This window comes from Lolium rigidum, chromosome 2, assembly GCF_022539505.1.
Source record: "Lolium rigidum isolate FL_2022 chromosome 2, APGP_CSIRO_Lrig_0.1, whole genome shotgun sequence".
Classification (NCBI taxonomy): domain Eukaryota; kingdom Viridiplantae; phylum Streptophyta; class Magnoliopsida; order Poales; family Poaceae; genus Lolium; species Lolium rigidum.
This window is the reverse complement of record NC_061509.1, coordinates 74,628,938-74,646,063: the sequence shown is the minus strand read 5'-3', so window position 1 is coordinate 74,646,063 and position 17,126 is coordinate 74,628,938. Positions and strand designations below refer to the sequence as shown.

The following is a 17,126-nucleotide window of genomic DNA, read 5'->3' as shown; positions in this document are numbered from 1 at the left end:
AACGTTGTTCTTCCTTCCACCCCGATCGAAGCAAGTCCAGCCACGCACACCACCTGACCTGTACCGTAACCGACAGCCCAAGAAAAGGTTCACCTTGCAAAGGTCGCGGCCCATCCTGGCCGCCCGATCCGCATCGCACGGCTCGCGTCGGAGCACAGTGGGCAGCGGTTCGGATCCGACGGCCCAGATGCGCCCACACTTGTGGCCTCGCTCCGGAGACCGCCACCACGCAACCCTCGCTCCCGATACACGTATAAAATCCGCACCCTTCCCAAATCAATTAAAATTTATTCCCGGATTCCCTTTTTTTTTGTCCTCCACGATTTCTCGCCGGTAATTTTCCCCTCGCCCAATCTCTCCTCCCGGAGCGGAGAATCGGTGCCGGAGCTCTGCGCGCTCCGACGAGCTTTTCCTCGGATTTTTCCCTTCTTCCCGGTCGCCGTCGGCATCGCCATCGCAAGGTTTGCGCCTGTTCCTATTTTTTTTTCCCGTCAGTTTTTTTTTTGTTCAGAGTTTGGGGCCGGCCGTGATGTATACAGTAGTAATTTTCGATGCGGGGGATGGATGGATGCGGCGAGGAGCGTCGTCGCATTGGTTCGATTGCTCGGCTGACTGAGCGCGATGGTTTCCTCGCCTCTGGCCTGGCCCCAGTTCAAACAAAGGTTCTCGTTTGGGAACTGTCTATCTAGAGCAGATCGTTCTGCCGTGCGGATTTCGTACCACTACCCTTTGATCTGTTTCCTCTCGATGTATGCACGAGTCCGTAATTTCTTCCACTAGTGTGTTTCTGGTTTCTAGCATCCAGATTGTGGTTCTGATACAACTAGGCAAGAGTTACCCATGGGTTGATTACCTGTCGTTTGTTGATCTGGATATGTCGGTTAATCTCTTCCTTGACGGCTTGCTGTGGGCGGTAGTTGCAGCCCGCAGCAAATTTCTGATGTCTAGTGTGTCCTCGTTCGGAGTACTCTGGTTAATTAAATGAGTCGTTCGTCCATCTGTTTTCCTGCGGATTGTTGATTTGGTGCGTCTGATTCCACTGAATCTGCTCCTCAACCGTTGCAGTTCACTTTTTGAGGTCCTGATCTGCGAAATTAATTCGTCCGCGGGATGTTTGTCTGTCGATACACCTTAGAATTCCCATTTTGATCTACGGCGAAGCTGTTTCTGAATGGAACTGTATCATCTGTGTCGTGTGTGCTAGTTGTTTATCTTAGTATCTTGTTCAACCAATGCTGCTGCTACAAGTTTAGATCCTTTCGCCTTCTTCTCTTTAAGAGCCGATTCACTCATTTACTGAAATTTGGTATGTTCCTATCTGCAGCAGTGTTTGTGAAACAGCAACACCTGATGAAGTTCCGCAAAGGTGTCAAGGTGGAGGTGCTACAGAAGGCGGAGGCACCGTTCGGTTCCTGGAGGCCTGCCACCATCGTTTCTGGCAATGGGCACACCTATCTTGTAAGCTATGATGAACGTCCTTTCGACGGTGGTGTAGACGTGGAAAGGATTCCAAGAAAGGCGTTGAGGCCTTCTCCACCGCCCTCAGATGGCCAGGTGTGCTGGGTCCCAGGCGACATCCTTGAAGTCTTTGACAGCTATTCATGGAAGGTTGCGGAAGTCGTGAGATTGCTTGGTCAGGAGTTTTATCTCGTCAGGCTCCTCGGATCCTCCCAAGAAATGAGAGTACACACATCCAATCTTAGGGCAAGGCAGCTTTGGCAAGACGGCGATTGGGTTGCTCTTCCAAAGGTACAGCTCATCCCTTGAAATTGTAAAATACGTTTTCTTTTCGTACCACTACCCTTTAATGTTAGTACTAATGAGTAATAACTTGCTAACGTCTTGGTAATTATTTGCAGGATTCTGCAAGATGTGCTGGTGGTTCACTTAGGAGTCGGACAAAAGGTGGAAACTCAGGGGGCAGTCATCTTCTGCTGAAGGACAAGGTTGTGTTGGAGGGCAATATGTCTCGAGGCATCAAGAGGAAATCATCTGCTGCATCAGCTTTCCCTATGCAGCGCAGTGAAGTTACTAAGAAGTTTCAGACTTCTCACAGAGATGGAAGACGCCAATATCTTGGTCCTGGAGATTCTCTTCGTTTGATGGATAAGGTAGATGCTGTTGATTCCCCATGCTTAATGCTGGGTGAAAAATGCATGCATGATTCCTTAAATAACAGAGCTAATGGTTTTCCTAAAACAAACTTGGCAGCGGTTAACACTTATGTTGATTATCAGTATCCTGCTGTAACAACTCAAGACCGCGATACTGATAGTGCCGCATCCTCTGTTGGTAGTTGCAGTCCCTACGGTAGCCCCTATAGGCCAGCACATCCTCAAGAGTATGACAGTGAAGATATCTGTAGTAGGAATGATGACAATGATGATGAAGCTTCTACATCTGGAAGAGAATCACCTCTTCCAATGGAAGGAGGTCTCAAGGAAGAAACCCATCTGCTTGAGTTGCATGCTTATCGTGCAACAATGATGGCACTATATGCTTATGGATCAATTAGCTGGGAGCAAGAGGCTTTGATGACTAATCTGAGGCTTACACTGAACATCTCAACTGATGAACATTTATCAGAGTTAAGAAATCTGGCTTTCTCTTCAGTTTGTTCTAGATAGCCATATTAAACAGTTACAAATGAAGAGACTTAGAATTTGGTTGTTATGTTGTCATACCACTTACTTTAGAATAGTGGAATTATGGTTAGTGTGGACTATGAAGATACCATTCACTTGTTGGAGTACTTGACGCTCTGTATTAATCATGTAGAAAGGGGGAACTTTTGTACAATAGTTTCCTTAATTTGTCAATGCAACTTTTGCCCCCACTGAGTCAAGTTTTTTTTTTAATTGAACCAACTGTCTTCTCAATTCATATTATCTTGTATTGGTTTTGTGCCGCTGTAAGAAAGCCCTTGACATGTGGTATTAGAATCCCCTTGATGGTACCATGTTATACCCCTTTAAAGTCTGTGATAAGTTGTTGTAATTCAGTGACATAACATGGCAATGAAATTTCAGTTCTGCTAGTGTTCAGCAAACAACTTTCATGTATTCAATTTGTTACTTGAACTTGAACTAGCCTATTTTACCATGCTGATGTATTTTCCACCTTTGCTAGATCTTCTGTTTAATTGTGCAAAGATGGAGCCAATACTCCAAATCTCCAATGTAGGCAAAGCACCTTTAGTTAACTGTATCAGCATGTGTAACCTGACAGTTGACCAACATCCTAGCTTGTAAAACACCTTTGCTCACAGCATTAGAAGCCATCACTAAATTTGGATGATTTGTTCTCCCTTTTCCGGTGGTGTGAAATTGCAACAGAAATAATAGGGAAAGATGTCATCTGATGCTTTTCATGCATTTTCCAGGGCCGAAGTTGGAGGCTTGTAAAGCATCCTTCGTTAGGTCTGTGTTGATGGAGGAGTTTGTCACATGGTTTATGTGGTGATCAATGTGGCAACATTTCCATCAAACCTTGGTTGGTATCTATTTTATTTTTTCGTTTTATTGTCTTTCTTTTTAGCTTCTTTTCTGGCTCTACTAGCTTTGTTTTTGCAAGGATACTGTTCAGGAAATTTTGTTTGACAATAGTGAACAAATAAGTTAATTGTACCATTCAACATGCAGTAGTATGTTTGCAAACAATAATGCTAATGTCAGTACAGAGAACCACTAACTTTTTCGTCACACTTTATTGGAATTTCGGATAACTGTAATTAGTTTTGATATATTCTTAGGTTGGTAAAAGAAGTAATTGGTTGTCATAATTGCACAATGTGCTCTCTTTGGTTAATTTCCATATGAATAGAGGTTTGATTAAGTCGAAAAGCTCAATAAGCATAGGCATGGTGCTGGATTTTAGGTTGATAAATTTAGATATCAGTCATACCACGCAGAAGTGTGCGATTTGTTGAAGTAGCCTTACAGAGATCTATCTTGGTCACAGTACTCTTGAAATGGTAGGTCTCGGAAGCTCATCTGTAAGAGTTAATAGCTGGTTTTTGCTTTGCAAGAGTTCATATCGGCCAAAAGATTATGTGGAGTATTCTGAGAAATAAGGGAGAGTACCCTTAATGATAGACTTATTGGCTTTGGGCAACGTGGGCGGTGATCTAAAAAAGCTGATTACTTGATGTGGACAGTGAGAGGTAAGTAGGCATATTGTTAACCCTCAGCCCTCAGAAGTTCTACGGTTTGTTAATTTCCTGACACATGGTCTATCCGTGTATGTAAAGTGCTTCTCTGAAAGGTGCTGGCTGGGATGTTACTATATGATATTTTATTTCCTTACAAGCACTTAGGGAGGCTAATTTTGTATTCAATAAATGTAAAGTACTCTGAAATATAGTGCTCCTCGGATTTGTTTGGGTCTTTTACGGTTTTACCTACATGTCCTTTTAGTTAGTCTCTCAGTATAAGAAAATCCTAATCTGTCAGTGTCCTTCTGATACTTTTGTGTTCAAGAACATTGAGATGTTTATATTACTTTATGTCTGATGGCAATGCTTGTCAATCCTCATCCTCCTACCTCATTTGCTGGTATTACTGATTCTCCTTTTCTCTTTGCAAGTATGTTTGTGTGTGGTGTTGTGACAATAATGGTTCAGTTTATGATATGTTACACTATTCAGTCTACCAGTCCCAATACAACTGGCACAATGCTTCTCATTTATACTTGTCTAAAAATTAAGGAGTTGGAAAAAATTGATGGGATAAAGTTGTAATTTATAGTATACACTTGACCACTAACAATGTAAGATATTTAACAGAAACATAGATATCTGTTTCAGTCATTTACCAGTTTTTGAACATTTTCAATTTCATAGCTTATATCAAGGTGGCAATGTATGGGAAATGCACTATGTGGAGGAGGCTACGCCCAAAATCCTTTTCACACATATTTACAAACTCTCTTCGATGAAGTGTAAGAGCATTGTTGGATGTATAACGTCTGTATGGAGCAGCATGTAAATAGCACCTTGTTGTTTTCCAGGAATTTTCTTCTGAAAGTTATATTTAATCATAACAAACAATTGCTTGAAGTTTAAGTCGTTGAGAATTTTTTTTTCTGGTTCTTCTTTTTGTACACAAAGTTTGAGGTACAAGCCGACTAGGCTCCACATGACTCTCTATTGCACTTTTTCTTTATAAGAATTGATAGATTATGTGGACATCGCTATATTTCATGGAACAGTTGGAGTTACTGGAAACTCCTGTTGCTTTCAAAGAAGAACTGAGGTCTTGCTATATTTATACTTAGCTGATGTTATTCAACTCTCCATTATTCTATTGGCGACATTGAGGTCAAAACGCCTGTTCGTTTCAGAGACGAAAACAGGAGGGTGCTTGGTTCCAGTTTGTTGGTGAAAAACTATAATCATTACTGACCAAGATTGAGAACTTCACAATTTTTATTTGCTACATTTAATTGTAAGGCAATTCGGCATGAAAATTTAATTTAGAGAGAAACCAGATGAATCCAATCTGGTACCCAAGAAAACTGCCACCTGGGCTGTTCAGATTTACCAAGTAGTAATTTTCTGATTTTTTTTGACTTGTAATTTTCTGAAACCTAGGTCACTAGGTGGCATGGTAAGTCGGGATTCAATTAAATACTTAACAGATTTTCCATTTAAAATAATTATTTATTGCTGCCTTATAGACACAGGTCATGTAAGTGAAGGCTTGGGCAATTATTATCTACTATCTGTAAGACTGTAACACGAATTGTTCAAACTGGAAGTATTGATGTTCTTTATACACCAATGAAAATCTGATTACTTCATTTTTTTTCAAAATGAGATCTTTTGATTATTTTCCCTTACGACTGAATTTTTTGCTCAAGCTGTTAATTCGTAACAATATTTTCCATTGGGAAAATAAAACTAACAGATGATTGAGGATTGGGATGTCATGTCTACTTGAATCCTATGAGAAGATGAAGTATGTTTGATTGTAGCAAAGAAATTTTTCATAAGGTGTGAACAAATGTTTTTTTTTCCCATGGGATTTGCACTACGAGATTCCTATAGGATTAGTTCCTATTGGATATGTTCCTATGAATTAAACAACATATGTAGGAAAGTTTCCCATAGGATCCAAATTAATCCTATGAATCAAAGGAGCCCTGCTGGGGTTTTGTGCCAGCTAGAACTGTTAGCGAAGTTCTATAGGTGAAAAGCCTAGATGCAATTCTGTAGTTAATATCAGGAGACCTTATCAGAACATGTTGGCCAAAGAAAACGGTCACTTTCTGTATGTTTTTAGCCGACATGTTGATATAGCAGGGTTGATGTTCATCTTATTGCAGCTTTATTTTGATGGCACACTCTGGTGCGTTTTGGTAACCACATTTGCAGGCTTTTCTAACAAAGGTGTGTACTATTGCTTCAGGTGGTCTTATTCTGAAGTTACGCCTGATTGAAGTTGAGTTCCGTTTTCTCATGTCAGCCCAAAGTCTTGGAGTGAGCTATTCAGTATTTAGTTTTTGCTTAACCTTCAATTGTGTTTATACATTTCTTATTTTATTGCTTATGAGCAGTTCTCAGAATTTAGTTGGATATTTTTTAATATTTATTGGTAATGTTTTGAGTAGTACTATAGCAAGTCAGTTGTCCTGGCAGCTTTAATCTCTTGTCATTGGTCTGGGCACCCTGAGTTTGCAGGTAGGAAAGAAGGCTTTTCCTGTCTAATCTGTGATCTGTCACTTTTTGGTTTGGAGCGTATTCCTCCACTTCATGCATTGGAATTCTGGTACATAACATGATTATTTCTTCCCTAGAAATCGAGTTGAAATGAAATGAGTTGTTAGAATCACTATTTCAGAGTATCCATCTCTGCTTTGTTTGGGGACGCGTGTTTGTATCCTTGTGGCTGGATCTAGTATTCTGGTGCATTAGCAGAGCACCTGAAGCGATGCTGTTCATCATGTAACACTTCTAGTATTGGATGGATGTCAATGGCACAGAAGATAAAGCAGCTGCAGACAGGCCCAAGGATATCTGCCAGATGGCTGGGAGCACTATGATCTGAAATTTGTGAAGTCAGCCATCAGTTATCTATCAGTGTACGGCGAGGTTGTTTCTAGCCATGGTGCTTATCCATCCGATGGTTCTCGTAGCCGGATGCTATAATACCTGAGTTGTCTAAGTTTTGAGATGGCTGTTGAGGTTCATGACTGGACGCGGTACATTCACTGCTAAGCTGAAGCTGTACTGCTTGAGATGGAGAAACATTTCACATTTCGTCCAATATCAACTTTTCTGGTTGATGTAATGATATACATGACTGGCATTTGTGCCCAAAAATTTGTATCATGGATGGGAGAACTTTTCATTAAAAAAGTTGGTATTGACATGGAGGGCTAGCCTTGGGTAACTTTCATCAATGATGCTTAAGCATAATGGAAGAAGGAAAGAACGATTGACACAGAATGCTAGTACCGGATAATAACTTCATAATGAGGGCTTGCATGTGTCTATATAAGAAACAAAGCTTCCTGATGTTTGTAACTGTTGAGGTACATAAATTGATATCTTTGATCGGTGATCTATTAGAGATGTTCATGCGTGTATTGGCAATGAGCCTTGATGAACATCATTACATGGTACACTCATAATCTTATCAGATCAGGTGATCATTGTTAATCCTGTATTCATGTCTGGTGAAGAAACAGAGATGGGACACGGTATGGTTTCCCTGGATGGAAAACAAATTTCTCCTACTTTTTGGAAAATCAATGATTCTTGTTGCTATTATGGGGTTTCTGCAGCTTGCCTGCAGGTAAGATGTGGAATTGTTGAGCAGGACACTGGCCATCGTTGCCTTTTCTATCGATTTGACATCTGTCCTTTTTATGACGCAAAAGATGTGATTATATTCACACAATTTAAATCAAATGTGGCCACAAGATTCCGATTTCAGACTGGCCCATAGATAGGACCAGGAAAGATAATACTCATGGAATAAAGCTAGATGCTCGGTAGAGATCCTTGTTCTATCCATGTACAACAAGGCGATCTGGCTGGTGCTGGCCCCGGATCCAGCGTTGAAGAGGCTCGGAGGGCTCCTCCGGCCGATGTTCTTCTCATGGCTAGGGCATCTTCAACGCTAAAGAGTGAACTAATTGCTGGTGCTCCGTGCTCTTCTTCTCCGACAACGGCGAAGGATGTGTGTGCTTGGTAGTTGCGTCACCGGCAATTTGCAACAGTACTCCTGTTAGTATTCTTCTTGTGTTTTGTTGCTTGTATGCATATCAACTTTGTACTGTTACATTTATGAATACAAGTAATGTATCTTCAAAAAAGGCTCAACATATACCTATAAGAACCCTCTGAAACTCCTCTCAAAGAAAAAGACCCCTTTGAAATTCAGGATTATGAAATGTGCGAATACAAAAAAACATTTTTTTTCTTTTCGAAATGGGTTGCCCCAGCCTCCGCATCGCAATGATGCATACGGCCGCTTTTATTGAACAAAAAAATCCAGTCTTACAAAAGAGCGTGTGGGACGCCTTATTACAAATCACGGATCGTAAAGGGTCTCAACAAAGATGAGCCATCGAAAAAAGGAAAAAACATGAAGCGCCTTTGCATCAACATGTCAAATGCCGGTCAGCACGCCATCCGCACCGGTTGTAAAAATCCCGTGCAACCGTCTCCAGTCGGTTGCACCCAATATCCAAAGCCGAACGCTCGTCCTCCAATTGTAGATAAGACCACATACGGATCGAGTGGGTAACCAAAGGGATAACCTGCAAAAATGATGGGAAGCTTTTTGTGTTAAAGATGCAATCATTACAAACTCTCCATATGGCCCATAAAACAGCAGAAACCCCAACTCTAATGTTTCTTTTATCTTTTTTGGGCACCCCATTCAACCACTTTCCAAACATATTTGTAATATTTAGGGGGGAGGTATATTAAAAGTCATATAGATGATTCTCCAGATCATGCGTGTAAATGGACAAGAAACAAATAAGTGTTGTATTGTCTCCTCTTGATCACATAAACAACATCTTACATCACCATGCTAATTACGTTTGACTAAATTATCTTTCGTGAGTATGACCTTCTTATGAAGAAACCACATAAAAATCTTAATTTTCAAAGGTACCTTCATTTTCCAAAGATACTTCTTAAGATATGGAGTGTGGCCATTAAGCATATCATTATACATGGATTTAACAAGAAAACGGCCGGATGTTGTAAGCCTCCATTTGAAAATATCCTCATGATCTGTGAGTTGAACTAGAATTAATCTATGTAACAAGTGTGTCCATCTATCCCATTTATTGTCATCCAAAGTTCTTCTAAAACCTATATTGATAGGGGTAGAGGAAAGCACATTCTCAACAGTAACATTTTTGTGATGAACAATATTATAAAGGGAGGGATACTCAGTTGCCAAGGACTTTGTCCTAACCAAATATCCTCCCAGAATCTAGTAGTGAGCCCATTACCTACAACAAAATACCCATGCTTAAAAAATCATCTTTAACATTCATAAGCCCTTTCCAAAAAGGAGAATCGGTTGGTTTCATCTGAAACTTGAGATAGAGTCTTAGAGTTCAAATATTTCTTATATAACAACTCTTGCCACATCCCTTCTTCATTAATAAGTTTATCTAGCCACTTGGCTAGCAGACTCTTATTCTTTGACTCTAAATCCTCTACTCCTAACCCACCTTGGTCTTCCGGTCTACAAAGTATGTTCCACTTGGTCAATCTATATTTTCGTTTATGTCCATCACTTTGCCAGAAAAAGCGCGATCTAAAAAAGTCTAGTCTTTTTCGAACACCCTTTGGAATTTAGAGAAAATACAACATGAACATGGGAAGGCTCGTGAGAACAGAGTTAATAAGCATTAGGCGATCGCCATACGATAACATTTTACCTATCCAACTACTTAGTTTTTTCTCAAAGCGATCCTCCACTGGCTTCCACTCTCCATTTCTTAACTTGCGAAAATGAATTGGTATACCCAAATATCTAAATGGTAATGACCCTATATCACACCCAAAAAGAATTTTATAATCATTTTCAACCTCCTTGGCCTTGCCAAAACAGAATAACTCGCTCTTATGAAAATTTATCTTCAAACCTGACAATTGTTCGAAAATACAGAGAACTAATTTCATATTCAAAGCTTTGTCTAAATCATGCTCCATAAAAATAATAGTGTCATCAGAATATTGAAGAATCGAAACCCCTCCCTCAACTAAATGTGGAATTAGACCAGCTACCTGACCATCCTCTTTGGCTCTAGCAATTAAAATTGCTAACATATCTGCGACAATATTAAATAAAATTGGTGATAAAGGATCACCTTGCCCAAGTCCTTTTCTAGTTTGAAAATAGTGCCCTATGTCATCATTAACTCTAATCCCGACGCTACCCTTCTCAATAAACCTCTGAATCCATGCACACCATGTAGGATGGAAACCTTTCATCCGAAGAACTTGTTGTAAGAAAGGCCATTTTACTTTATCGTATGCTTTCTCGAAGTCGATTTTAAAAAGAACCGCATCCATCTTTTTCCTATGAAGCTCATGGATGGTCTCATGTAGTATAACTACACCTTCCAAAATATGTCTACCCGGCATAAAAGCTGTTTGTGTCGGTTGGATAACATTTCCAGCAATATCAGTCACCCGGTTTGTTCCAACTTTAGTAAAAACTTTAAGACTCACATTCAACAAACAAATGGGGCGGTATTGTTGAATTTGAACCGCATTTTCTTTTTTTGGCAATAGAATAATAGTTCCGAAGTTTAAATGAAACAAAGGCAGCTCACCTCTTTGAAAACTTTCAAACATAGCTAACAGATCACATTTTATGACTTCCCAAAAACTTTGATAAAACTCCGCCGGGAAGCCATCTAGCCCGGGCGCTTTATTTTTTTCCATTTGCATTATTGCTTCAAAAATTTATTTTTCTGTAAAATCCTTAGTTAGAAAATAATTCTCTTCACCCGAAACTTGCCTAATATCTTGAGTCATGGATTCTATCATCTCACAAGTATTAGGTATTGGTGGTCCAAACAAAGTTTTATAATATTCCGAATTTTTTTTTTCAAATTCTCCTGACCCACAATGGTTCCTTCTTCTTGCTCAAGTTGGAATATTTTTTTCCTTCGGTGTTTACCATTGGCTATTAAATGAAAATATTTGGTATTATCTCCTCCTTCATGGATATGTTTAACCTTTGCCCTTTGAGCCCACTTTGACTCTTCATTTCTACGTAATTTTGCCAACTCATCATTAGCTTGACGCATCGACATTCTCTCATTGTCACTTAGTGGACTTATCTCCGCTTTTTTTTGTCAAGTATGTCGATTATATTAGAAAGTCTCTCCTTTTCAATCTTATAATGTCCACTTAGATCCCTGGCCCATCCCCGAAGAAATTGTCTAAGGTGCCGAATTTTATTTTGCCAACGCTCCATAGGATTGGATCCTTCGGAAACAGAAACCCACTGTCGAGATACTATTTCCGAGAAACCAGCAATTTTGAGCCAAGATAACTCAAAAGAGAAGTTAGATTTGTTTCCTATAAAAGCCTGATCCCCTGAGTCAATAATAAGTGGAGTATGATCGGAGCCAGATCTAGTAAGGGCCCTTACTGTCACTAAGGGAAATTTCTGCTCCCATTCTGTTGCGGTCAGAAACCCACCGGCGAGCAGCGACGGGCAACACAGTAGAGCCGGGAGGCTCCCAGGACTGCGGCTGGCCCTGGTCCCTCGAGCGACGGCCCGCAAAGACTCGGCACGCACGTCCGATGCTGGTGCAAGGGCGTGCCACCTGACCTATACCTGGTCAGGAAGGTGTTGGATTTTGCCTCGCTTAGTTTCCTGCATGGCATACATGTAAACATTAAATACGAGCCTCGATCGGCTCTCAGGTTGTCCCGTGAATCGGCTCAAGGAGCCGATCCACCCATGATTCGTACGAGGTGTACGATCAGATGGTGGTCCTGCTTGATCAAAATGAAGCTAAAACGACCTACGACGATTTAGGGTTTTCACCACATAATCGGAACATCCTACGCGTGATTGAGCCTGGTGGCCACGCACGGTGATCGTAAACCGTCCCTAGACAAGGCCTAAAAACCAACATGAAGTTGATCCCGGAACATCCTGTCTAGGGCTAGCAAACTACACCCTACGTGCCACTGGATCCTTCAACCCGTTTGTAAGGCCTAACTATGCGAGATATTAAACTAATCCTTGAAGAACAAGGAGCAATCATAACGGATCGGATCTACTAAATAATGATCAAGCGAGGTGCCGCCCTTACACCTAAGATAGGTGTAAGGGCGGCTAGACGTCTAAGGGTTGCACGGACGAAAGCATATGATACGATGAAACAATGCTAACCCTAACACGTCTATGATAACTACGTTGCTCGCCATCAACAAGGCTTCGAGCACGAGCAACGCATGAACAGCGAATAAACTTAGTATCGCCTAGATCGCAAGATGCGATCTAGGCAGCATGATGCTTACCCGGAAGAAACCCTCGAGACAAGGGAGTTGGCGATGCGCCTAGATTGGTTTGTGGTGAACGTGATTGTTGTTTATTTCAGAAACCCTAGATACATATTTATAGTCCGTAGACTTTCTAACGTGGGAATAATCCCAACCGTGCACGAGCCAAACTCTATCTAACCGACACGTATCCTACTATATTTACGGATACACGGGCAAACTAGCCCAAACTTTGCATATAAGGCCGATTCATGTATTTCTTCCATGTATATTCTTCAAGCCCATCTTTAATCGCGGCCCACCTCTGATCCGGTCAAATTCTGGTGATAACACATGCCCCCTGGTTTTGGAAATGACAATTCCAAAATCACTCTGCTTTTTCTTCGTCGGGTCATGTCGTGGCAGAGCAGAACCGTCGCAGTATCCATCATGATGCCTTGCCTTCTCAACTTCTCCGCGTGACCTGGCAATTTTTTTTCTCTTTGGGCACCACTTCCTCGGAAACTGCTGTGGCATTGAATCACCACCTTTGAAGAAGGTTATGAGGCAGGATCAGCCGATGACACCCCAATCGGCTTCTAAAAACAGAGCATCTACCAGGTCAGCTGCCCCCCGAGCCTCAGTCAAGGCGAGAACAGCGGTGAGGACACACAGTTCAGACAAATGGACCCGAGCTCGAGCAAATCTGAGAAAACCACCACGCAGAGCCAGCCAGACTTGCCACCATCGGCCTAAAGGTCAGCCACCCTGGTCCTAGCCATTCCTACGAGTGTAGCTGAGAAGGTGGCCAACTTGGCCAAGCCGACAGTAGATACACCAGAGCCGATCACCTTTTCTTCCGTTGAAAGCTGATATTGCAGACGAAACACCAACGGCTTAATGAGCAAAAGGCTGCCTTGTGCGCCAAAATTGACACCTCTGACAGCACTGCTGAACTGGCGACCTTGCGCAAAGGGTTGGAGGTCCTCGAAGAGAAGGTTCGGGCAACAAAATCAGCTCATTGAAGCCGAGGAAGCTCTCATTGTTCACTCCCTCGAGGAAGCAGAAGGCCTCTGAACTGAAGACCGACTTGGTCGAAATCCGCGTCTTGAACACGCAGCTGGTAGACCCTGTGTAATTTGCACTAGAGTCGATGGCTGTGCATCGGCTGTACATCATGAGAATTTTTTTTTTACTGGCCGATTTTTCTATCGGCCCCCAATGTTTCACTGCACATGTATCACACATGTTCATCTGATTAGGTGCCCCCCGAGCCGAATCCGCCGTGTAATCGTGGATATCGGCTCTGTAGTTAGCCAAGGCACTGTATTTGAACGTCGGCTCCGTTAGGACCAATGTTGACTTCTTCCAACACATCAGCCGACGTAAACCCGTTGCCCATTAGATCGACGGTGAACACGAGCGGAACGTATGGTGAGGATAATTTTGGGCGATTGCTAGAATCGGCCTCCATGTTGATTGAATCGCTCAATGAAGGTTTTGCAATGTTCGTCCATAGATCTTTGGGGCCGATCACAAGGATCGGCCTCGCCACGTTTGTCCATAGATTTTGCCCTCGTTACACAGTCAGGCCGGTGGATAAGACCGGCCTTACTCCGTCCTTCGTTACGTCGATGCGCTCGCAGTCGTCCAAAGTGATGCCTGAGAGTGGCTCTTGGCCTGTCGTCTCCCAAACGTTCATGCCAGCCGTTGAAATCTCGACTGTGTCATCTGCGTGGACGACCTCTACTTCATCTCCATCCCACTGTATTAAGCATTGGTGCATCGTGGATGGAATGCAACAGTTGGCGTGGATCCAATCTCTCCCTAGCAGGACAGCATATGTGCTCTTGCTATCGACAATAAAGAACGTCGCAGGGATGGTTTTCCTTCCTACGGTCAGATCCACGTTCAGAACACCTTGTGCGTCAGATGCTTGGCCGTTGAAATCGCTCAGTGTCACGTTGGTCTTGATCAGATCCGAGCTAGAGCGTCCCAACCGACGTAGCATGGAGTATGGCATAATGTTGATTGCCGCTCCGGTGTCCACCGAGCATCTTGTTGACAGGCTGCCCATTGACATAGCCTCGCAAGTACGGGGCCTTCGGTGTCCGTAGCTTCTTTCTCGTGGCTTCTCAAAGATAACCGGCCGTGGGCCGCGATCAAGTTGTGCCACGGGTGCTTCGTCTAATCTCGGAGCACTAAACTCCGTCGGAAGGATGAACATCATGTTTGTGCCAGCCGATGTCTCATCATCGGCTTTCTTTTGTCCGGGCGCCACTCTTTCCTTTGTGGCCGACCTTCTTCGTCCAGAGGTTCGCTGAATTTTCGCGGCCGGATCGGGCCGCGCCTTCCTTAACGTGTGCAGGTATAACCTTTCGGCTTCCTCCAAACCACGTAGTCGCTGAACCCTACGCTTTTGGGAACGGCTGAGTCCATCAGGGCACCACCTTGGTCGGTGGTACTTATCTTCTTCTTCTTCATCATCGTCCTCTAGTTCCTCGAGATCTTCTACCTGAGAGGACTCAGCGTGCTTGTTCCGAGGCGGGAGAGGCCCTAGACGTTTGAACACGGACACGTTAGCTGCATCCTTCTTCTTCGTCTACATTCCGGCGGTTGCCGATTGTAGGCAATCGGCTCATTCTCGAATCCCAGCGGTTGTCCGAAGAAGGGACAATCCCAGTGCCTATCCACGTCGTCTTGCTCTCTCGACTTTTCCTTGGCGTGGCGCTCATATCTTTCCTCGTCGCGATCATGCCGACGATGTCTCCTGGCGTCCCTAGCCAGACGATCTCTTTCGTCATCGTTGTTGTATCGTCGGCGTTGGTCGTATTGACTCACATGTTTGTTGAGGAGGTGATCAGAGAGAGGTCGCTGATATCGCACATTCCTCACTTCTCCCTCTGTGATGTAGCGCTTGCCATCGTGCCGGAGCCGATCGCGTGGAACGGCTTCCTCTTTGTCGTTGTCATGAGAGCAGGCTGCCCTCGTCTCTGTCCTTACCGAGTGGTGCCCGGGTCCTACCATGTTGATGTTGAACGAGAATCCTGGCTGGCACCCTCCGGGGTAAGTGCACTCCACCATGTTAACGGCGGGGAAGGGGTGTGTGTCGACCTTCATGGCGTACCGGCTGAAAATTAGACGCCCTTGTTCTATCGCCATTTGGACTCTGCTGCCGCCACACCCTGCGGTCGTTGGTGGCATGGGTGAACGTGTTATGCCACTTGCGGTATGGCTTTCCGTTCCGCTCCCGAGCCGTGGGGATCTTGTGGCCTTCGGGTACCTTTAGCTGCTTCTCCTTAAGTAGGAGGTCGAAAATTTGCTCAGCCTTGGTCACGTCGAAGTCAAACCCTCTTGGAGGACCTTGTGGCTTAACCCACTTACAGGACACGGGGCTTGCCCCGAGTCCATTCAGCCATTGCTACCTCTTGATCTCCCGCAGAGCCTTCATCTTCATCCGCCTCAACCGGGACCACCGCACGCTTGAATTTATCCCGGTATACATCCGGGTGGCGCTGTTCATATGATGACGGCTCTCGCACCATGTGCGCCGGTGAAGGGTAGTCCGCTTGGGAGGCCACATCCTTGATCGGTGATGCGAGACCCACCACCGCCAACTCGACTCGCTTCTTTTCGGTCACACGAGCCGAATAGCATCGGTTCCTAGCGGTCCTGAAGCGGCCGGACGTATTCCGACACTGTTTCTCCGCGCTTCGTCGTACTTGTGCTAGATCGGCAATGCCGGCCTCGGAAGCCTCCGAGTGATACCGCATGTGGAACTGCTCCTCCAACTGCTTCCAAGTCCGGATTGAATCTGGTGGCAGCGATGTGTACCACCCGAAAGCCGATCCTGTGAGGGACTGTGCGAAGAACCTCACACGCAGCTCATCTGATGCTGAGATCGTGCCCAGCTGTGCCAAATATCGGCTCACATGCTCGATTGAGCTGGAACCATCCGATCCACTAAATTTGGAGAATTCGGGGAGCCGATATTTGGGTGGTAGTGGGATCAACTCGTACTCGTTGGGGTACGGCTTGGAATAGCCGATTGCCCTCCTTTTCGGCACCATGCCGAACTGGTCTCTCAAGATTGTATCGATCCGATCCGCGGTGCTTGGCTGCGGAGTCGAACTGCGAAGATTCGCCGGAGTGGCATATTTAGCCAGCCACGCTTGCTTCTCAAGCTCCGAGCCAACTGCAGGAGTTGGGCTCTGGAGGTTTATCGGAGTGGCATACTTAGCTAGCCACGTCTGCTTCTCAAGATCTGTTCCCGAAGTTCCTCCTGCTGTTCCAGAAGTCCCTGCTGTTGCAGTCTGGTTCGCGAGTGCCCAGTTGCTGCAGTCTGGCACGTATGTGCACGTGTATCCTTGAGGGATCTCCTTAGTGTTGGAGATATGACCAAGAGGCAATAATAAAGTGGTTATTATATATCTTATGTTTATGATAAATGTTTATATACCATGCTATAATTGTATTAACCGAAACATTGATACATGTGTGATATGTAAACAACAAAGAGTCCCTAGTATGCCTCTTAACTAGCTTGTTGATTAATGGATGATTAGTTTCATAATCATGAACATTGGATGTTATTAATAACAAGGTTATATCATTGTATGAATGATGTAATGGATACACCCAATTAAGC

The 17,126-nt window shown here is 43.7% G+C and overlaps 1 protein-coding gene across 5 annotated transcripts; it reads left to right on the top strand.

Annotated features, from left to right (window-relative positions):
• The first annotated feature begins 308 nt into the window (after positions 1–308).
• On the top strand, positions 309–7,368 carry LOC124691959. 5 transcript variants are annotated; one of them, XR_006999229.1, is made up of 5 exons: positions 309–461; positions 1,325–1,749; positions 1,860–2,587; positions 3,383–3,492; positions 4,028–7,368. XR_006999229.1 is itself a non-coding variant. In XM_047225250.1 (4 exons), exons 2-4 carry the CDS (start codon positions 1,351–1,353, stop codon positions 3,402–3,404), a joined length of 1,149 nt encoding a protein of 382 aa, XP_047081206.1. In that variant the 5' UTR covers positions 309–461; positions 1,325–1,350; the 3' UTR covers positions 3,405–7,368. The 5 variants fall into 5 exon arrangements, 3 of the variants coding, with proteins under 3 accessions (XP_047081206.1, XP_047081207.1, XP_047081205.1); XR_006999230.1 differs by having other exon boundaries at positions 3,961–7,368; XM_047225250.1 differs by having other exon boundaries at positions 3,383–7,368.
• The last annotated feature ends 9,758 nt before the right edge of the window (positions 7,369–17,126 follow it).